The sequence below is a fragment of the Nannospalax galili genome, unplaced genomic scaffold (genome assembly GCF_000622305.1).
Source record: "Nannospalax galili isolate Female #2095 unplaced genomic scaffold, S.galili_v1.0 scaffold150, whole genome shotgun sequence".
NCBI lineage: Eukaryota > Metazoa > Chordata > Mammalia > Rodentia > Spalacidae > Nannospalax > Nannospalax galili.
Window position 1 is genome coordinate 588,138 of NW_008329320.1, and position 23,995 is coordinate 612,132.

General features: G+C 39.0%; 1 protein-coding gene across 5 annotated transcripts in view; it reads left to right on the top strand.

Moving 5' to 3' along the window:
- Prlr (prolactin receptor) overlaps positions 1–23,995 on the top strand; it is a 228,739-nt gene that overhangs the window by 165,512 nt on the left and 39,232 nt on the right. For all 5 annotated transcript variants that reach the window (XM_008835308.3, XM_029564611.1, XM_029564606.1 and 2 more), the window contains 7 exons: positions 7,060–7,171; positions 10,557–10,689; positions 12,338–12,507; positions 20,028–20,197; positions 22,119–22,260; positions 23,095–23,194; positions 23,684–23,753. In XM_008835308.3, the coding sequence (XP_008833530.1) occupies positions 7,102–7,171; positions 10,557–10,689; positions 12,338–12,507; positions 20,028–20,197; positions 22,119–22,260; positions 23,095–23,194; positions 23,684–23,753 (855 nt within the window). In that variant the 5' untranslated portion in view covers positions 7,060–7,101. The remainder of the gene's footprint in view (positions 1–7,059; positions 7,172–10,556; positions 10,690–12,337; positions 12,508–20,027; positions 20,198–22,118; positions 22,261–23,094; positions 23,195–23,683; positions 23,754–23,995) is intronic.

Below are 23,995 nucleotides of genomic sequence, written 5' to 3' on the forward strand. Positions count from 1 at the left end.
AGCTCCTGCCTCCAGGTTCCTGGCCTGAGTTCCTACCTTGGGCTCCCTGATGAACTGTGACCCGGGAGATGTAAGACAAATAAACCCTTTCCTCCCCAAGTTGGTATGGGTCAGAGTGTTTTGTCACAGCAATGAAGAACAAACTAAGACATTGGCTTAAGTCTTTCTTCCCTAAGTTGAATGGTCATATTGTTGTTCAGATAGTGCCTATATCCTCAATCTTGGCTCCAAAATGAGGAGTTAAATGGAGTTCACTGTAAAGTCAGCAAACAACGAATGTTGTTCTAAACCACAGAAATCCCACTTCTGTTTGTTACTATAGTAAGCCTGACTACTATGGGCAAGAGTAGTAGGAGAGGACATATGTTTTACCAGACTGTTCAAACAAGATTCTTTTTTACAGAGAGATCTCGTGTGTGTGTGTGTGTGTGTGTGTGTGTGTGTGTGTGTGTATGCTATTAAATTAAACACAAAGCAACTTTATGGTGCATCAAAAAGTAAATCACACACAAGATTACAGCCTTATCCATTACAAGGGAACCTATCTATCCAGGGCTGGCACTGCCCACATTGAGCTGGGCCCTCCTCCATCAACTTGAAATGAAAACGCCACCTTACAAACGTGGTTCTTTTGGGCATCCGTTTCCTCATCTTTGAGATGAGAATGATAACAAATGCATAAGAATAAGAGCAACAGCATAACTGGCCTGCCTCCGTAAAGAACTGTCATGAGGATAGTATGCTGCAAGAGCACTTTACAAACTGCAGTTCGCTATGCAATAGTGGTTTTGACATTTCACCTTTGATGTTGCTGAGACAGGACTCAGAGCCTCAGAACCTAAAGACTGTGTTCATTCATTGTTTCTCTGGTGCTGCCTACACCATGCAATGTTGATCAGTGATCAATCAGCCACCTTTCTCAGTCTCTTTCCTCATCTGCCAGTGGGACCTCTTAGTAGAGGTTTACACATGTTAGGTGGCAGTGTGTCTATCAGTGAGTCTCTACCCTCCCTCACTCCATGTTACAATAATCTAGAGAAATTTTTTTGGTGCAACTCAGAACCAATTAGTTATTCATCACTGTCAAGGGAGAGATAGGCCTGGTAGTACAGGCTTGTAATCTCAGTTGTTTGGGAGGCTGAGACACAAGGATTACATGTTCAAGGCCTTCCTGGGCCTCAGAGTAAGCTCAAAACCAATGTGATTAACTTAACAAGACTGTCTCAAAGACTTGTGGGGAGGGCGTGGGGCTATAGCTCAGTGACAGAGTGCTTACTTAGTATGTGTGAGGCCCTAGGTTTAAAAGTCAGTACTGACAAAAAAATTTAAAGGAATAAAAGGAAATATCTGCAGGAGAAGATGAGTTCACAGTCCCTGCAGATACCAAAATGTGTCAATGCCCAAGTCTCTTATGTCATAATATGTATATAGAACCCATACACTTTAAAACCTCTCTTAATTACTTATAATGCCTAATATGTTATCATTGTTATGTTGTTATTATATTGCATTATTTAGGGAATGACTAAAGGTCAGGATTGATAGCAATACAAGTTTTCCAAATAGTTTCAGTCAGGAGTTGGTGAGTCTATAGATGCAGAACCTGTGGATATGGAGCACCCAACCATTTTCAGAATCTTTAGAAACACAGCATAGGGACTTTAAAGAGGGTCCCTTGCTGGCAGTGTGAATCCCCAGTTGAAAGCCACTGATACCTGTGGAGTAGCCTGGTGAGCTAGGAAACATCATGTGCAATTCATGATGCTTTTTCATTGTTATCCATTGACAGATGATCTCATGAGGGACTGACTAATTCCTCTGGAAATTAAGCCAACATGTGTTTTCCACCATCTGTCCAAAGTATGTACTGGCCGGAGAGAATTGAAATTCACCCAGTTCCTATTCTTTCCTTTACACACACACAAAAAAAAAAAATCCTGAATGAAAACAAACTTCCCTCAGAGAAAAGATGTTGCTGGGATGCCATGGTGAGTGAGTGAGTGGAGTTAGTGTGTAATTGGATTTGGAAGTGATGCCTCCAGCATCTCACATGTTAAAGTGACTCCAGTGCAGAGCTGTGACTTACCACAAGTAGTTTCTAAGCTAGATCTTTCTATTGAACTCCCCCTATGTAGCACTAACCTGAATCAGTTCCCATTTGAACCATATTTTCTCTGCTAATCACCTACTGCTTACTGAATGCAGCCACTGGCATGCATAACACACATACAGCACAGAGCTCACTGTGAGGATGTTCTTGGATTTACAGAACAGGAAGAAAGAGGGTTATATGGAGTCAGAGATGGGTGTTTTAAAGTAGTGTCCATTACCATTTGTAGTACCTTTCCCACAGCCATGATGCTTTGACTAAACTATAGAGCACATGTCTAAATGAGAGCTGACTGGGGTTGATACTGCATAAAGGGAACAGATCTCCTGACTTCTTTAATTGGAAATAAACTACCACACTGTGATATGCACCTTTGCACTGGAGTCATTTTAATAAAACAAATGAATGCTTGCCCCACTTCTAAATTCAGTGTATAACAACCTTAATCTTTAGCCTGGTGTGAAAAGGCTAATCCCTTCTGTTCCTCTCCCAGCCTTAAGCAGATTATGTCTTTTGTTTTCCAAATTAAATGTTAGCATTCTGTATTGGAAAAAAAAGTCAACCTCCTAAGAATCAAAGGGCGTACATGAGGTTCTTACCCTGTCATCTAGTACCTAGGAACAACAGAGCAGGTAAGGTGATTCAGTGGGCAGAGACACCCAAAGTAAGCACCTAAGACATTACATAGCACCTTAAAGAATGGATGAATGTATTCAAAATTAGTTTGGAAACATGAGAGTTTTCTTGCATTTCTAGGACAAAAAAAGGTATTAGAAATGTAATTTAGAATAATGGTCAGAACTTATAACAGACAGCATACTAACCATTTGTACCAGAGAACAGAAATTGGTGAGGATTATGTTGTCTACAAAGCTTCCTTAACTTTGAGGCCTTGATTAATCATTTTTTTAAAAGTTTGCCCAAACTTGGAAACAACTCAAATTTCCAACAACAGTAGAATTAACAAATAAATTATAGTATTTGATTCAGTGAAATATGACTGAAATGAGATATAAATAATCTAAAACTACATATAAAAAGAATGAATCATGCAACAATGTAGAATGGCAAACAACTCTAAAATGCTTGTTGTATGATTCTGTTATACAAAGTTCAAAAGCTAGCAAGAGTAAATTAAAGTGTTAGAAATCAGGAAAGCAGCTACTGTTGAGTATAGATTAGGATAAGGGACAAGTTGGATCTGAGGGGTACTTTTTGTGTTGTTTCTTAACCTAGATGGTAGGATGGATATAGTCACTGGTGATGACTTATTGCAGAACACTTAAAATGTATGTCTGTCTTTAAAGAAAGACTTAGATTGAAGGATCGGGCTTGCAAAAGCTAAGAAGGTCCTCAGAATTCCTGTCTAGCATGTTAGGTCCATTTCTAGAGTCAAGGAAACTGAGTCAGTGACACATCAGTGACAAAAGCAGGATGGGGTGAAGAGTGTGTTTAGTGTGGGAATCGCCTAGTACCAGGTCATGGGAGCAAGCTGGAAAAACTGAGACTGCTGACTTTCAGGATTGATCATCCTAGAAGTTAGCCTGGATAAAATATGCAGATGAAATCTAATCAGAAAGGATGAGGGGTTAACATTGAGGACTGGTATAGTGAGAGCTCAAATCTGTCACATTTAATTCTCTGGAGGCCACACTACCTCTTCTCCTATGGTATGCCTTTCATAATGTGGGTAGTGGAATTAGCCCAGGCCCTAGGACCCTGGTCCTGGTTTTCTTTCTGGGGAGAGTGGTTCTAGATTCTCAACAGAATGAACAGCTAGGCCCTTAGATTACAATCTCAGCTGTTGGCCTCTGTGGAAGAAGGTTAGCTTAATGGAAGAAGGTAATGAAGAGAGGCTTTTGGAAAGTGCAGGTCTAAACAGGATCAGTGTTTATGTAGACAGTAGCCCTAGGGAGAAGGGGATTAAGGAGCTTTCTTGGAGTTCATACTGTAGTAGGACAAAGCACAGTAGGAATCTAAATAAGGTAATGGAAGGAACATAAAGATGGGTGAGGCTGGAGATTCAGAAGTGAAGAAGCCAAATCAGATAGTCACTGAAAAAGCAGATAAAAGATAGGTTCGCTATAAACCTGCTCTTAGATGTGACTTTTATACTTTTCAACCATAGTCACAGCAAGAGAGTTGATAATGTGTGAAACCTAAGATGATTGCCTTTGGGCTAGGTATGCAAGGCTTACTTTTTATTAACTGAACTTCAAATATTTGAAACCATTTGCTACAATAACACCATGGAAAGCTGCTGTGGGCCCTCATTGGTATAACAACCCCAACTGAGGTGGTCAATGAGGAGGGCCATGCCTGTCCTCGATCAAGATTCTGCTTGCAATGTAAAGTGGACCCAGAGAGATGAAAACCAAATCTAACCCAGCCTAGTATCTACCTACCAATAAACCAGCAGGAGATGTACTTAATGTCAGGACAAAGGCATGTACTATGTGATCAGGATTAACATTTAGCATAGCTCCTAGGGATGAGTGGTTGTCATTTTGTTTCCTTCTAAAGGTTACTCACCCCACCACTGATCCCTTGCTGGACAATAAGGTGAAGAATGAGTTCAGAAATCATTATTGAAACACAACAACAACAGCACTATCTATGAACATGTCTTTGGCACAGGGGATCTGGGACAGTAGAAAGTGCATGGCTGTGACCAGATTCCAGATATGTCTCAGAAAGTACTAAAGGAAATTTATTTTATAAACCTATAAAATGATTCCTGATAGCATTTTAAATAGGTAAAACTTTAATTAGGGATAGTACAAGCAAATAAAATCTACTCCTGCCTGTACCTATGCTGATTCCTATCCTAGTATTTCATTTGCAAAACAGGTGGAGCCCTGTCTGGCAGAACTTTCTGACCTCACCCAAAAGGTATGACTTATAGCGTGCTGATCTCAAGTGTTTTGATGTGATGCCTAGAGAAGTAGGAAAGTTTCAATAAAGGAATAGTATAGAGCATCTTCAGCTAGAGGTAGGTTCTCACTTCTAAGCCAGGCTGAGCTTACCAGACGGCCAGGACAAACAGCTCTTCCCAGGTTTTCTGTACCTAATGAAGCTTAGACAAATCAACATCATCTGAGACCCTTAATCATGGTAGAGTAGGAGCTGAGATGACCTCTGTCAGCCCTGGCTCTCCTGTTCCTATTCACCTAAGACGTGGTATATTGTCACCTTGCGTCAATTGCTCTTGCCTCATCTGTTTCCTCTATAGACGGGGGATAGTTTCACACCCATCACAGACATTCCACAAATCAAGATGATTTTGAACTTGCCAGATTTCTCTTTCCTGTGGGCATATGACTAAGGGCTTACTAAACTTCCCCACACTCAGTTTCCTCACGTATTAAAATGGGATGATAAATAATCAGTATCTCATGGGACCATGGAGATAATAAAATGAAAGTCAAGTGATAAAAGTACTCAGCCAGTGCCTGGACCATAACAAGTGCTCTATGCCTGGTAGGCATTTTTCTAAACCCATAGGAAGGCTTCACTTGATTTAAAGTAGATGATCCTGAGGCATTAAGTGGAGCAGGTTAGATTGAGGATGTGTAGCATGGGAGAGTATTAGGAAGCTAGGCAAAGCAAGTAAAAGGTCTTAAAGAATGCTATACTGCCTATTTTGCTGGATCCACTAGTGGATTAAGATCCATTTCTGAACCAGAATCTTCAATATAAGGGCAGTGCTTGGTGATACCTAGGTACCCACAATCTCTTGACTCATTAAAATTTCTATTTCTGAGTGTTTCTACAAGCAGTAATAGCAGATGTAGAAAGCTTTCAAAAAGTTGTCCATTGAGTAATATAAATACATATACATATATATGTAGATGTATATATTGCAGATGGAAGACACCCTCTGATCGGGAGGAATGGACGTCTGGTCCTTCAAGGGTTCTTCAGGCAACACCTGAGGCAACATGACCTAAGATGGGCAGCTTTGCCTCCTGGATAGTCTTTCCTTGATTTAAAAAATAAAAAATAAATAAATAAATAAATAAATAATAAAATTTAAAGGGAAGTTAAAGCCATGTGTTTCTGAGAATTTACACGTAGTTCATCAAATCTATTGTTTTCTGAGAAATGTTTGAAGTTTGACGTCTAATAAGACTAATGAGACTTTTTTCAAATGTCTTAAAAAAATCTTTTTTCTTAGAAGGACATGAGAGGCTTTGAAAGTTGGTCCACAGGCAAAAATGATGATATTAATAATTGCTCAAAACTCTCAACCCCTGCAGGTTTAAATTTTACTTAATACACTAAACCCAAGAGACTTGAATTATTACTGGAGTTTATTGTCTCTTGTTATGGGAATTTACAGAAGAAAGAACAAAACCTCATGGAGGGGTCACTTCAGTTCATTATGAGGCTTGCTTAATAGCCATGTCCAAATCCCAGGAGACTTCCAGAACCTTCTTGGCCTGAACCTATGCAGGAACGTCCACCCCAGCCTTCCTTCTCTGTTTGGCACTATCCATAGTGTTGGAATGGACTCTATTCAGAATACTGATTTTTCAACCTAGATTTTATTTTGGTAGATCAGAGACAGAGGCCTCCTTGAATGGTTCTCTTGCAGGCCATACAATCTGTGTTACCTAAACGGGTGATATGTTATTAGACAACTAGACAGTTATGGAGCAGAAGAAGGAAAACAAGTTTGGGAGTACAGAAAACCAACAGTTTTGACGTCTCTAAAACTCTCTACATTGTCATCTGATGACCTCTGGTGGTGGAACATTTCCCAGCCTGTGTGAATAGACGCTTCTGAGCCAAGCCATCCCATGTTACATTTTCCTACATTCCCTTCCTCCTGTTTTGTCACATTAAGCAAGGAACAAGGATCAGTTGTAAGCACTCAGAAAAAAAGTGGTACATGTGTCTGATCAGGCTATAATTCCACAAAAGTTGTCTGGTACCTTCTCTTCCAGGGAGCCTCTGATACATTGCCTGCAGCAAGAAAACAGAGCAACATGAAGGACAACGTGGCATCCACCATTGCCTTCATCCTGCTACTTTGCCTCAACATCAGTTTTCTGAATGGTAAGTAAGAGACAACTCTTCTTGCTTGCTTTGCCTGGTGCCTATGGAGTCCTGGAGAGGCCATCCGGATATTCTTGCCATGCACTGATGGGAAGTGAAAATGTTCATGTCACGTGCTGCTCCTAAGTTATTTACAACATTTCTGCATTAAAATGTATGCAAAATCTTGTCCCTGTGCTGCCTGTCTTCCATCCTCATTTTGAGGGTGTACTGCAGAAGCACAGGGAATGATGGGACCTGCATTCCAGGTGCTGCCAGTTGCTAGCTGTGTGATTTGAATCACTTGCCTATCTCTCTGACTTTTCAAATTTTCAAAGTGAAGTTAGTGATATTTCATCGACATGTATGTGAAGAAAAAACTTTGAGAAATCATAAGAGATTGCCATTACATGGTAGAAAACAGGTATAACCATCTTTATTATTTATACTAAAAGGAGAAATAAAATCCATAGCTAAATTAAAACATGTATGATTATCTACATAGATTTCTATGTGTCTACTTCTATGTATCTCTGGCTATGTATCCTTCTGTATATACCAACTTTTTATAGTGTCAGATTGTAAATGCTTCTCTGTATGGATATATGTGTATATGTGGCTATACCAGTATGTGACCTCAATGTATTTCCATATGTGTATATTGTTGTGTGTGTATGCCAGGGTATATTGCCATAGTGATGGCTTCTACATATTTCTCTCTGGGTATATCTTTGTATGAATTTTATGTATTGTATATGTATATACTTATGATGTGGATCTGTGTGGGCATGTGTCTACATTTGTGGTATCTGTCTGTCCATTGAGATAGTCCTTGATGTTTAACTGGTTCTTCCTAAGTGCATGAAAGGAATACTAGACTAATTGTAATTTTACAATCTTACTCTCCTTTCTTGAATTTCTTAAAAGTGCTAATAATATCCAGTAAAATATAGAACAAATTCAGAGAGAGAGAGACAGACAGACAGACAGATAGATAATAATCTGCAAGAGAAACTCTAAGTACTCAAATAACCAACAATGGCCCTGATTGGCTTCAAGTAGGCTCATTATTGAACCACAGAATCTTGAGGTTTTTTAAAATAAACATTTCTTTCTACATCAGACATTCCTCCTCACCCATGACAAAAACAAACAAGCAAAAGAAACCTTGAATTTTTTCAATGACTCCCAATAACATTATCCTGGGGAAATCTTCCCCAGACGATGAGCAATCCTGCAAACATTGGCAGATCTGCATGAGACTGACATAAACTGTTTTCAGCAATGCTCATGAGCTGAAGTGAAACTCTTCTCCCACTGACATGGACAGCCTGGTTTCCAAGACCCCATTTTGTACACTATGCCACACCATCCATTAAATTCTTCCTCCTGAACAGATTATATACAGACCCCTCTTCCCATCCATGATCCCCTTAACATGGTCTCCCACAGACATGCTCAGCCTGGACCTGGTGGTCAGCTAGAAGTGCCAGGCTGAAAGCATGCATGAAAGAAGAAATAAGTGTGAAAAATATGCAGAGTTTCTGATGCCAACCTCTGAGAGCTTCTGTCTCCACTCCTGAATTTAGCACTGGAGCCTCAAACAGGGCAAGAAGGAGGAGCAACTGGAGATGTATAGTCAGCTGTGGTTGGCTTCCCCACAGCAGCATCAGGGTAAAATCCCAAGGTGACTCTCTTCCTCTTTGGACCTATCAGTCAAGCAAGAGAAATGAGAATCAGCTTGCCAAGAGTTTTAGGGATTAGGCAAGTGAAAAGTTCTATTCCCTTGGCCTTTTCCACACCCCTCCCTGCAGATCTAGCCTGACAGTAAGGACAGCTCTTATCTAATCATAGTAGCTCCGTTTATCTAATTATTGTAGCTCCCACTCCTGCTGCTTCATAAAGATTAGTACAACTACAAGGGAGTTTTGGGGTATCTCAGAAAGAGGAGGGGGATACAAAAAGACTGAAACCAAGATTCAGAAATAGCAAGATGAACAACTGAGAGACAGTAAAACTGAACTAACTTGAGAGTAGAAAAAAATTGTGGTGTTCTCAACCACTAATGGGACATCCATATTTACACTCCTTCCCTCCGAGGCTTAGGGGCCATGATGTGAGAAAGACTGTAAGAGTCAGAAGTCAAGAGGACTGGAATGAAACAGGATCTTCTGGGCATGACAGGACCACAACGAACTCACAGCAGCTGTAGCTTCCTGAAGAAGACCTCCACAAGATCAAGCCGGTTAACATTCAAGCACATATGGGGACCGGGATTTACAATCCCTGACCCCTAGATGAAGAGCTAATGAAAGTTAATGTCTTCTAGTGCATGAAAACACAATTTCCTTTAACTATATACCCCCTGATAGATCAACCATACTCCAGTGGATGACCCTACACCCTTAAGTTTATGGGCATCACAAATTAGACTCTGTTGTTTTTTAAAAGGACACAAAGTTGGAAGGAATGGAGATTGGGGGTAAATTTGGCAAGAATTAGAAGAAAAGGAGATGAATGTGTTCAAAATAGAGTGTATACATGTATTAAATTCTCAAAGAATTAATAAAATGATTATATTAAAAAGGGACCATTAGGTGGGCTGGAGAGATGGCTCAGTGGTTAAGAGCACTGACTGCTCTTGCAGAGAACCCAGGTTCAATTCCCAGCACCCACATGGCAACTATGAACCATCCTTAACTCCAGTTCCAGGGGAATCCAAATCCCTCTTCTGACCTCTGCAGCATTGCACAACATGGGTGCACTCGCATACATGCTGGCAATAGACTCATAAACATAAAATAAATAAAATATTCTTTAAAAAATGGACCATTAGGTCAAGGCTATATAAAATCAAGGAAAAGAAAGAGGCAGGGAAGAGGGGCAGAGAAGATAAGGGAGCATCAGTGATAAAGGTAGAGACAGGTAGAGTTGGGAGTGTGGGAATGCCAAAAAGTGCTAATTCGTGAGCAATGAGGAGACATGCCAGAGAGCAATGCATTGACAAAATGTACACAGGTCACTTGTCACTGAGAAAAAATTCCTTAGATGGTCACTCTTATGCTTTCTAGGCTCTGTGGGCCACTCACCATATGTACCTAACCCCTCAGGCTGACTCTCCCTTTAAATTTTAGTTAGTCAGTGTCCCTCATAAAAATTGTTGGTATCTCAATCTCAAAATACAGACACACACCACCACTGCCAAGCTCCATCTAAGCGTCCTGTTAATACTGGGATAGCACAAAGGTTTGAGGCTGGATGCTGATGTACTGGCCTTTCTGAGCAATGCGTCAAGGCCTTATCACTGGCCAGAGTGCCAATAATCTGCCTCTGTTACTAACACAACAGTTGAGAGGTTGAATGGACCTCAACATTACCTCTAATGGCTATGGCTTTTCTGTTTTAGGACAATCACCACCTGGAAAACCTGAGATCCTCAAATGTCGTTCTCCTGATAAGGAAACTTTCACCTGCTGGTGGAAACCTGGGACAGATGGAGGACTTCCTACCAATTATTCACTGACTTATGTTAGAGAAGGGTAAAAAAACTCTCTTTGTTCATATCAAACCCCAGCAGAGTGCTCATATTCTCCAGGCCCAAGTAATACTGGTTCTGAGTTAGAAATACCAGACTTCCCTAGATTTATACTAATACGGCTCCTACTACCAGGAAAGGAATCTAATGTCTCTGCCCATCTTGTCTTGTGAATGTTTTTTAAAAGTCCTCTCAGTTTTCAAAAGCCTATCAGCCAGTAACAGTATAATCTTAGAGACGTTTCAAATTGCCTCTTACAAGCTTAGGTTGCAGGCTAAGTCCCCATACACGTAGTTCCTAAGTGCTGATTAGTCTTAGATGACTACTCTATAAACTTTGAACCATTTATAATTTTTCTTTAGTAAATATACTACTTTTGCAACATAATAGAGTTATATAAACTATGTGATCTTTGACAGACATGGTACATTCAGTTTTTAGATTTGTTTCATGCCCAATAAAAAAAGTAACATTTAAGGAAAAAAAGTTGAAAATTTTTTTTTACTAAATTGCTGATCTAAAACTCACCATCTCAGTCAGTCATGGGAATACATATCTGTAATCCCAGCACTCAGGAGGATAAGGCAGGAAGATTACGAGTTTAAGGACAACATGAGCTGCATAGAAAAACCTTAACTCAAACAAAACAAAATAAAAAACAGAACTCAGGATCTCCTTAAGGACGTATTTAGATGTAACCCCACCATAAGAACCAAACAAGATCTTCTCTGGGTGGTAATTTAGATAAAATCACAATGAAACATCCCCCTCCCAGAAATCCTGAGCAAGCTATAAAAATATTACTTTAGAATGAAGTACACCTCCATATCTTGAACCTAAAAATAAAATATGTATTACTTATGGAGACAGCTGGGCCACTTTCCAGGGACTGTACTCATTTGAACACAAAGTTGTCCTCCCATCTGGTATCCAAAGAGGCATAGTCCAAATATTTCATGAATTCAAACTGGCACTCAGGATTGAAGGAGCCCGCAACACCTGTGTGGTATGGCTAGAGGTAAGACGCTTGAATAAAAACATAACGGGCTGGAGAGAGGCACAGCCATCAAATAGAAATATGTATAACTTAATGAGCCACTTGGGTCTGAGATATCTTTCAAAGTCCATTGACATTATTTCTGGCTTGATACCATTTAAAATACACAGACATGAGTTTGTCTCCTCCTGAGTCCTCTTTTACAAATGTAGCTCAACTTGTTTATGCAGTAAATGTGCATTATTGCACATTATATGCAATAAATGTCCACAGTATGTATGTGTACCAGTGAGGGTCTGCACATCCGAAGGGGATGCAGTTGTGGTACCCTTAGTATGACTGCACCTCTGCCACTGATAAACCGAGAGGACGTACCACAGAGTTCATAGAAGCATTTGCAGGAAAGACGGGCTAATGGATAGAAAAGTAATGAAGGTGCCAAAGGAACCTTCCTACCCCTTCTCCCAGCACTCTCCTGCCCTTTTCCCCCAGCTGATATAAATGGAGCACAGAACCACAGCAACTTTTGTTTTGATTCCCACTTTTGCACTTGAAATACCTGATTTTGATCCCCAAAATCCAGTAGCATTGATCTATTAAGAAAAAAAGCTACATTCTTATTATTTTCTTACACTTAATGCATTCCTCCTTGCAGAGATGAAAACACCTATGAATGTCCAGACTACAAAACCAGTGGCCCCAACTCCTGTTTCTTTAGCAAGAAGTACACATCCATATGGAAAATATACATCATCACAGTAAATGCCACTAACCAAATGGGAACCACTGCCTCAGAGCCACTTTACGTGGATGTGACTTACATAGGTAAGGGGAAGAAAAGTACGTGAGGAACCTGTTACTCTGTTATGTATTGATCAAAAGCCAAACTCAGTTGCAGAGTTTCTGGCTTATAGATGGATTCCTGATGAGAAAAATGAGAGGACTCATAATATCTTTATCAAGATATTTTATCAAGTATTTCACGTTAATATTTGTTGAGTCACTCTTGACAGTAAGATTGATGCTTGGGATCTTCGTATCCTGCTTTCCTTCAACCTTTGTTCCCATGTCAAATACCCAGTGTGAGTGTTCTATGTATACTTCCTTTATTAACCCTTTTCTCTGTTCTTTCCATGAACCAATGTCCCTTCTATACCAGTCAGTTCAAATATCTTTTTTGGTGGAAGTATGCTAGGGATCAAACCCAGGGCCTTGAGCATGTAAGGTAAGCACTCTACCACTGAGCAACACCCACAACTTCAAAGGATTTTTCTTTCTCCTCACAGAAGACAGGGCTAACCCTATGGAGAAGCTCTTTCAAAGGGTTCTTTTGGTTCTACATCCACAGGAATAATCCAAATGTTTTGAACAAAACTCAATTCTCAACATACATACTTCATTAAAATTTGAGATATTATTACAAAGAAAGAATTTGGGAGTGCTAGGGATATAACTTAATGGCAGAATGCCTGCCCACTATTTAAAAGCCCTGAATTCAACCTCTAGTGTCAATAATGATGATAATAATAATAATAATAATAATAATAATAATAATAAAGAGCAAAGTCAGCCTGAGAGATATTCCTTGCTCTGAGTGATCAGCTTTATGCTGCACGGCACTTGGACATGACTGCAGTGGCCTTTATGGTTTAGCACAGACAACAAATCAAATCCTAGAAGAGATGACATGAGGTGAACTAGGTTCATTTGCCCTAATTTGCTTTTCTGTTGCTGTGATAAAACACTGAACAAAACCAACTTGGAAAATAAAGGGTTTATTTGGCTTGCAGGTTACATCAAGGGAAGCCAAGGTAGGTACTCTAGGCAGAAACCTGGAGGCAGGAACTGAAGCAGAGACCACGCAGGAACGCTGCTTACTGGCTTGATTCTTGGCTTGTTCAACCATCTTTATTTTTCTTTTCTTTATTTTGTTGTTGTTATTGTTTTGTTTTGGTATTTTTTACAAATTTCACACAATATATTTTGATCGAATTTAGATCTCTTTCAACCCCTCTATCATCTGCACCCCCTCACTACCCCCTCCCAATTTCATGCACACAGAAAGAGAGAGAGAGAGAGAGAGAGAGAGAGAGAGAGAGAGATATACATAGAGAGAGGGATGAGAGTGTGATCTTAGTGTGGGTTCATCCACTGGAGCTGTTAATCTAACAAGTCTCACCCTTAAACAAATTTGACTCTCCTCCTCCCAGTAGCCATCTGTTGCCAATGGGTCCTAAGGTATAGTTGGGGTTTCTTATCCACTTCCCCACGTCTGTGCTGGGATTCTGTCTGCCTTGAGTTTATGTGGGACTTGTGCATGCTCTCACCATTGCTGTGAGTTCATATGAGTAACTGCTCAGTTGTCTGGAAAACTCTGTTTCCCTGTAGCCATCCATCACTCTGACTCTTACGATCATTACGCCCCCTCTTCCCCAATGATCCCTGAGCCTTGAGATGCAGAAGTTTTTTATAAGTGTCCTATTCAGAGACAAGCACTCTGGAGTCTCTTGGTTTCTGCACATTGTTCAGTTGTGGGTCTCTGTGTTAATCACCATCAGCTGCATAAGTGAACTTCTCTGATGAGTTGAGAGATGCATTAATCTATGGGTATAATAATAAATCATCAGGAGTCAGTTTAATACTTTATCTATTTAGCAGAATAATAGTATTAGGCTCTCTGCTAGGACCTGTGACCTGTCTAGCCTCAAGTTTCTGGGCCTGATATCAATGCCAGGTATGGGCTTCATCTTAGAAATGGACCTTAAATCCAATTAAAGAGTGGTTAGTTACTACTATAATATCCATGCCATTATTGTACCAATGGGTATATCTTGCCAGGCAGATTGTAGCTCACATGGCTGTGTAAGGCTGATGATTAATTTTCTCTTCAGGTAGCATGCATAGCACCTTCTAGTACTATGAAAATTAGTTAGGAGAGATGAGGCTTTGAAGTCCAGCTTGATTTGTTCTTGTTTGTTCTGCAACTCTTATGTGAAGCATATTCAGTTATGCTTACTATTCAGAACTTATTATGAAGTTCTGGTGAGGAATTAAGAGCAGGGGCAATGGCCAGTGATGTTTGAGGAGCTGTACAACCCCTGGCCAACAGCCTCTAAAGGGTGAGTCCAATCCTGGCATTGAGCTTTTACTTTGCAAGCCTATGGTATCGAATAGGGACAATGTCCCCCTATTATAAGTTATCTCCTTTTAGTCTCTTTATATAATGTATATTTACACACTTTAAGAAGTTTCTAATGATAGGTTTCCATATGGCTTTTTCTAAAGGTCTTCAGTGTTTCTTATCCCTCCCCGTACTCACTCCTCTACCCTCTCCTCCCACTCCCCACCTCACTACCTCCCTCACATGACCCCCCACCCACAATGGCCATTCATTTATTGGTTTTCTGACCTCTGTGGATTTTCAAATTAAAGTATGCATATCTAAGATTTCAAAGATAGCACCCAGCTATGAGAGAGAACATGTGACATTTGTCTTTCTGGGCTGGGTTACCTCACTCAGGATGATTGTTTTCAGTTCTACCCATTTACATGCAAATTTAATAATTTTGTAATTTGAGAGTTGGATAATATTCCATTGTGTATATGTATCACACCTTCGTTATCTGTTATCAACTGATGGACATCTAGGTTTTTTACAGTTCCTGGCTCTTATAAAAAGGGCAACTATGAACATGAATGAACAGGTATTTCTGTAGTCGGGTATAGAGTCCTTTTGGTATATGCCCAAGAGTGGAGTGGTTGGATCATATGGTAGATCGGTTGCTAGCTTTTTTAGAATCTCTATACTGATTTCTAAAGTGACTGCACCAGTTTGCAAAATCTAACATCCATTCATGATAAACAGCATGGAGAATCTAGTGATACAGGGGACATATCTCAAAATAATAAAGGTAAAATACTACAAGCCCACAGGAAGGAGATAAAGAGGATACAAATTGGAAAGGAAGAAATCAAAGTATCCTTATTTGCAAATGATATGATTCTGTATATAAAATACCCTAAAGGCCCCACTAAAAAACTCCTAGAGCTGATAAATACATTCAACAAAGTAGTAGTATATAAAATTAACACCCCAAATTCCATAGCAACAAACATACCAAGAAAGAAATCAGGGAAATGAATAAACCCATTCATAATAGCCTCAAAAACATATAAAGTATCTTGTAATCGATATAACCAAGGAAGTGAAGGAGCTATATAATAAAAACTTTCAGACATTGAAGAAAGAAAAAAAGATACCAGAAGATAGAAAGACCTCCCATACTCATATTATGGAAATGGCCATCCTATCAAAAAGAATCTACAAATAATGAGCTATCCATTAAAATTTCAGCACAATTCTTCACAGAAATTGAGAAGAATAATTTCAAATCTTAAGTGGAAACACACAAGAAAAAACAGATTAGTCAAAGCAATCCTGAACAATAAAAGAACTGCCAGAGGCATTACTATCACTGATCTCAAAATATACTACAGAGCTATAGTTATAAAAACAGCATGGCACTGGCATAAAAACAAATACATTGATCAGTGGAATAAAATTGAAGACCCAGATTTAAATGCACACATTTACAGCCATGTGATTTTTGACAGAAGAGACACAAATACATACCAGAGAAAAGATAGCACATTCAATAAATGATGTTGGTCAAACTGGATAGCTGCTTATAGACAAATGAAACTAGATGCCTATCTCCCATCATGCACAAAAACCAACTCCAAATTGATGAAGGACCTCAACATAAGACCCAATACCCTAAATCAGGTTGAAGAGAAACTAGGGGATACATTGGAACTTATAGGCACAGGGAAGAACTCCTATAGTGCAAGCATTAGGTTCAACAATCAAGAAACTAAAAACCTTCTGTACATCAAAGGATACCATCATTCAAGTGAAGAGATAACCTAAAGAATGGGAAAAGGCTTTATGAGCTATACTTCTGACTGGGGCTTAATATCTAGAATATACAATGCCTGTGGAGGTCAGAACAGGCATCAGATCCCCTGAAACTGGAGTTATGGATGGTTGTTAGCCTCCAAGTGGGTGCCAGGAATTGAACCCAAGTCCTCTGCAAGAGCAGTCACTGCTCTTAACTACTGAGCCATCTCTCCAGCTCCATGACTGGATTTTTTGATGTTTACTTTTTTGAGTTCTTTGTTACTGACCTGTTCAATAAGATGCTTCTCTGATCAAGGCTGAGAGCAGCACCAATCTATGGATATAAGCATAAATATTTAGGAAGCAATTTGACAAAATGGCTAGCAAATAACATCAATGGGTTCTCTCCTTGGGCCTGTGACTTCAGTAGCCTTAGACTTTGACCATTTTTTCAGTACCAGGCATGAATTCCCTCCTGTGGAGCAGGTCTTAAATTCAATCAAGAAAATGGTTGGTTACCCCCATAAACATCCTTGTACTATTGCACCAACGAGCACACCTTGCCTGGTAGGTCATTATTATAGCATGCAGGGTCCCGAGCTGAGTAGGACCATTGATGTCTTTTTTATTCCAGCAACCTGCATAGCACCTTCTAGCACTATGCAAGGTAGCCAGCAGGGGAGAATTTCCTGGTCTTTTCAAGTTCCGTTTCTTTTTATTTTTTAAATTTTAATTTATTGAATTTTTGCCATTTTCATACAATATAATTTGAAAGCATTTAGATCCCCTCCCCTAATCCCACCTCCCACGAATGCCCCCTGCCCAATTTAATGTACTCTATTATATATAAGATGTATCGAGTATAATTTGTGTTCAGTGTGGATCCATCCACTGGAGCCTGGTTACGCTGCCAAGAGATCCATCCTTGAAAGAGACTGTCTCTGCCCTTCCCAGCAGCCATCTGTTGCCAAAATTTCCTTAGGTGGTGTTTGAGCATCTTATCTACCTCAGACCTATGCGGGATTTTTCTGGCTTGGGCTTATGTGGGACTTGTGCATACATGTCAACGTTATTGTGAATTTATATGAATATCTGACCAGCTGTCTGGAAAACTCTTCCTTGTGGTCATCTACCACCTCTGGCTCTTACTGTCTTTCTGCCTCCTCTTCTACAATGATCCCTGAGCCTTGGGAAGTAGATTTTTGGTGTAGGTGTCCTATTCAAGGATAAGCAGTCTATAGTCTCTTGTTCTTTGTACGTTGGTCAGTTGTGGGTTTCTGTGTTAATCACTATCTGTTATATAAGGAAATTTCTCTTGTGAGAGTTGAGAGATGCATTCATTTATAGGTAAAACAGTAAATTATTAAGAGTCAGTTTAATATGATAACTAGTAGATAACTAATATTAGGTCCTCCCCTATGTCCTCTCACCTGTCTAGTCTCAGGTTCCTAAGCCTGATATCAATGTCAGGAATTGGATCCATCCTAGGAAGTGGACCTTAAATGTAATTAAAGAGTGGTTGGTTATTCTCATAATAGTTGTCTCATAAGGAGAGGTTTTCCATTCAATCCAACTATTGTACCGGTGGTCATATCTTGCCAGGTTAGTTGTTATTGTAGTTCACAGGATTCACATCTGGTAAGATTGATAATTAATTTTCTCTTTAGGTAGCATGCATAGCACCTTCCAGCACTAAGTTCAGTTTCTTTATGTCCTGCAACCAAAGTATGCACTGTCTTCACCAATAGGATTTCACTATCTAGTTATGAGTGGACAAAAACAATGCAATAGCAATAATGTTTGAGAGCCTCTGAGGTTTCCCTGACCAATAACTCATAAAGAGGTGACCTACACTGAAATTTTCATTTAATAATGCATGTCTTTTGGAAGCAGCACTGTTCATCTATGCATGATATCTCTGTTCAAACTCCTTTTTTATTTTATTTTTAATTATCTCACAAACTAGTGGGGTTTCATACGACTTCACAAATCTTTAGTTTTAGTTAACCCTCTCCCCATCCCTCCTTCCCCCCACCCCCCCTGCCTCACCCCCTCTTACATCCTTAGCTCCCAGTATTCCCCCACCTGGTGTTTCATATCACGTGCATTCTACTATCCTCTTTTATTATATTTCTAACTTGGGTTGCAACATTAAAGGTTCCTGTTAGATTTTACATGCATACTTTATTTTGGTTAATACTTCACTAAAGCTTAATTTTTATGCAACTGTAGGTCAAGATGTCAAGTATACTGTAGTTATGCACACCCTTTCCCAACCTACAATAGAGACTAATTTGAGGAGAACATGAGTGGAGAACATGTTATTGACCAATAGGAGTGAGAGTAGGGTAGGGCAAGCCAGCAGCCTCAGCATTTCACTTGTAAGGGATTTATTCCCAGGTCCTAGTCTTAGAGGAATCTGAGAGTAAGTACCTCCTTCCAGTATTTGTAATTATAGTAAAATACACATAACAAAATCATTATTTTAAATGATACTGTGTGATTTAATGGTATCAGTTCATTCAGAATTATTACATAGCCATTAACTAGTTTAGCTCTTATCTGGGAGAAATAAGCTATTTAAAATAGTCTCAAATAAAAGCTGCCTCTGGGTTTCAAATAATAGTTTTACCAAATATGTGCAATTGTCCCTCATGTATACCTGTTTTCTCTTCTATAAAATGGGCACAGTAGTAGAAATTCATGACATTTTGGGAGGTGGGGATTAAATGATGGTACATGAGTTTCATTATGTTCATGGCATGTGATAACACTCAAGAAATTTTAGGAATCATTTTGCTAGTGGGAATTCAGAAAAAAAAATCATTGAATGGATGAATGGGCCAAGAAGACATTCTGGGGTTGCGCAAGGGAACAGTGTGAAGAAGTTCAAGTTCTAAGTACACATTAACCATTTAATGTCTGGAAGAATGAATTCCATTCTCCATAGGCAATAATACGTATATTGAGTGTGAAATGTTACCTACAAAGTTATGAATATGAATAGCTGGTCCACAAAAACCATGCATATCATCAAGAAGACTCTTGCTCCAAACTAAGGGAAATAAACTACTTCAAATCCTTTCCCAATAATCATCTATCCCAACTTCCACTTGAGAATACCATCCCAATTACTATCATGTGGTTCCTGTCATCAGGAAAATGATGTGAGGATGTCTCAGACCTTGGCTGGTGGAAAGTAGAAAATATAGCCAAAATAAGATCTCAGCTTCTTGTTGTCCTTACAATTCAAACGTCATCTCCAAGTACAAACATGACTGATCACATACTAAGAGGAAAAATATATTCATCTTGTTTTCTAAGAGCCTGTAATGAAGTATGACACATGAACTGATAGAAAACCCAATTCATGATAGAAAACAGTAGGGCCAAAGAGAGAAGGTGCATGCACTGAAGGAAACTGCCATTTCTTTTTTATCTACAGTTGAGCCAGAACCTCCTCGGAACTTGTCTTTAGAAGTGAAGTGGCCAAAAGACAGAAAACCATATCTGTTGATAAGATGGTCCCCACCCAACATAACGGATCTAAGAAGTGGTTGGTTCACAATGGAGTATGAAATTCGATTAAAGTCTGAGGAGACAGATGAGTGGGAGGTGAGTCGAATCAAAGCTTATTGGAGGAAATGATGATCTTTGCCAAGGATGAACTCTCACAACTGAGAACAGATAATTTCTTCACTTAGTTGGCTACTCTGTGGGCCTCCCCATGCAAACATGGTCCTCTTAGATAATGGAAATCCCTTCTCCCTTGTGTTGAGATTGAAGGATGTTCATAGTCACAGTTCTCCCAAAGATAACTGCTTGCACTAGACAGATTCTCCCTTAGGTTTCCAACTTACCTTTCTAAGTAAAGGTTTATGCTGTGTCAACCAGATGGCTTATGCCTCCTGATGGTGATGAATGTATAATGAAATATACTCTTACTAGCTAAGAATGGTCTCTCAGACCCAAACATCTCTGAAAGAACATAAATTATACTGGGGCTAGAGGTAGGAGAATCTCAACTTAATCTGTCCATGGTTAATATGTTTCTAAAGAAATACTTTAAAATATTTTAATATGAAAACATTACCAAAAATTATAGGCATTATAATATTCCATTCTTATATATATACATTATTTATTATTTTTATTTTATGTGTATGCATATATTGCACCCATGTCATGTAATGCCTGCAAAAGACAGAAGAAGCTGTTGGATCCCCTGGAACTGAAGTTACAGATAGTTGTTAGCTGCCACGTAGGTGCTGGTATTTGAACACAGGTCTTCTGCAAAAACAACCAGTGTTCTTAACCACTGAGCCATCTCTCCAGCCCCAATATTCTATTCTTAAATGCCTTAGCATGCGTCTCTATTGAAAAGGGGCATTTGCAAATGTAGTCAAAATAATAGGATCACACATAGAAAAGGTAACTAAAATCCCTTAATAACATACAGTAGCTAGTCCATATTTTAATCCTCCCTATCCCAGTTTCTTCACAATTATCTCTTTTTAATATTTTATTATTTATTTTATGTGTATGTATGACTGTATTGCATGCATGTATGTAAGTGTACCTGTGTCATGCAATGCCCATGGTGGTCAGAAGAGGGTGTCAGATCCCCTGGAACTGGAGTTACAGACAGTTGTTAGCTGCCATGGGGTTGCTGGAATTGAACCCAAGTCCTCTGCAAGAGCAGCTAGTGCTCTTAACTGCTGAGCTATCTCTCCAACCATTCAAAATTATCTTTAAAAGTTGGTTTTTCCAAACCAGAATGTACTCCAAGACAATTCCGATGTGCCAAGAAAACTAGGCTGCTTGTATCATAAGGATGTCCCACAATCTTTTTTATAGTATTTTAGTCACTTAGCTAATTTCTCTGCCCCTATGTTTCCAGGCATTAGATATAAAGGACTTGATTAGATTCAGGTCTAATCAAGAGATATTTGACCCAACAAACTCTACAGTAAGAATGTATTTCATAATACATTCACCACCATCATGAGGCATAAGCCACCTGGTTGACCCAGCATAAATGATTGTAAAACTGAGCCTTGGATTAGGGAGATGGATATCTTCATTGTTAAATCATGTTTGATTTGTGCACAATTATTTCAACATACATGAAGACCTGGTTTTCCTATACCTTATGGTTTTAACACCAGTCAATAATCTTTTGAATCAGTTTGTAAACTAATAATTTTATTATCTCTTATACAAGGATAATGTTAATTTCTTAATATTTGTCTTTTCTTTCACGAGGTAAAGTTGAATGGAAGGGGTGGAAAACTGTCTTTCTGAAGTAAAGTTCCAAATAAAGAAATAGAAAACCTTTTAAACTTTTATGTGAACAGATTTTAAGAGGATGAAGGAATGAAGCTGAAAGAATGGAATGGAATGCTTAAAACAGGGTGTCTTCTAGGCACGATCATGCCTGCCTAACTCTCTGATAGCTTATTACTTAGAGGGAAAGTCTCTTTCTTCTTCATAACAAAAATCAGAAATGACTTCCGTTTTCCTTGTTTCTCCTTAGATTCATTTTGCAGGGCAGCAAACACAGTTTAAGATTTTCAGCTTATATCCAGGACAAAAATACTTTGTTCAGACTCGCTGCAAGCCAGACCATGGATACTGGAGCAGATGGGGCCAAGAGAGTGCCATTGATATACCTAATGGTGAGTGTCTGAGCTACATCTTTTGCCTGGATCTATAAATACTGTAAACAATAAAACTTCATATAATAGCTAGTAATAGAGAAATTATTTGAGCCATTTCTAGAAAAATAGGTAGAAGTGTATTTATCATCTCCTAATCCAACACAAAGAATAAGACTGCAGACATGTGCAGACACAGCATGCCTCCAAGGATTTACTAGCCATTCATTCTGCCCTTCTTGTTTTAGCAGGTCCATTCTCTATTTTCCCAGAATGTTTAAGGTGGTATCCCATCTCAAAGGCATGGATTTCTTTTTAATCTCTGATAAGAACTACATGTTGATATCTTAGTCAAGGCACAGTATAAGAGACTGACCAACCATTATATATGCTAGCTCATTCGATGGGGCAATGAGTCATATCACATTTCTAAATGTTTAAATGTGTATGTGTGTGAGAGAGACAGAGAGACAGAGAAAGAGAGAGAGAATACAGCATATACATATATATATATATATATATATATATGTGAAGCAGGTGAAGCGCTTACCTTAATGAACAGTAGCTTCCATTTCCATTACTGAAACTGATCGTGTAACCTTGGATTCTCTTTTAAAGAATCAAATAAAACAACATGTAAAAGGATTTTAAATTGTGTGAAATATATCCAACATATTACAATATTAATAATATTGGAGAAAATCAAACCTGTTGTTGATGGATTGCTTTTCAAGTCAAAAGATATAAGTAGAAAATTTTTTCTTGAGTTCCAAAGTTTCATGCATTACATTGGCTAACTGGCTGCTTTTAATGATAATATATGTGATCAAAGCTTTCTGGATGTTTGTTTTTTAGACTTCACCATGAAAGATACAACCGTGTGGATCTTTGTGGCTGTTCTTTCTGCTGTCATCTGCTTGATTATGGTCTGGGCAGTGGCTTTGAAGGGCTATAGGTACTACATTGTCTCTCCGCCCTTCTCTCAATCATTGTTGTCAGGGATAATGGTCCCCAAAAAGGATGTTACAAAGATGATGGAAACCAACAGACAGCTGAAGTGCTCCATTTATCCATTAGGTCCAGTACTTTTGCTTGTACAAAAAATCTTTTATCAGTGGATATAAAAATGGACTTATTTGAGTTGGGTATACCAAATAGGGACTCAGAGTTGTGAAATAGTAGAAATCTGACAAAAGCAGCTAAAATTAAGAGAACCGAATAGTACTATCCACTAGCTTGAAATTAGCATCTGGAATTAGCCAGAGCCCATTGTAATGGAGGTCTTTATAAATTATTATCCTTATTTTACTGTTACTTTCATGTACCTGTAGAATCCTGTCTCTTAAAATTCAGGTAGCAGCCATTTGGAGATAAAAATATTCTTTCAAAAATTACAAAGTGAAAAAAATGAGTCATTTATCCAATCTCACAAATTATTTTATAGCATGATGACCTGCATCTTTCCACCAGTTCCCGGGCCAAAAATAAAAGGATTTGATACTCATCTGCTGGAGGTAAGTGCCAGAGGCAGAGAATGCAGTGTGGCTCACCTCTTGGTAATGGTTAAGTTCATACATGTATACATAGTCCCTGTTGATCGAATCTGGCCCTCTTGTTCATCCCTTTCCAGCTGCCCCTTCTCATCAGCATGAATGTTAATAGAAAGATATGAGGGATGAGATGCTAATCATCAGATTCTAAAAGTCAGAGGGCAGGGAAAGAAGGCCAAGGAACCTGAAACTTCATGCTACTACAT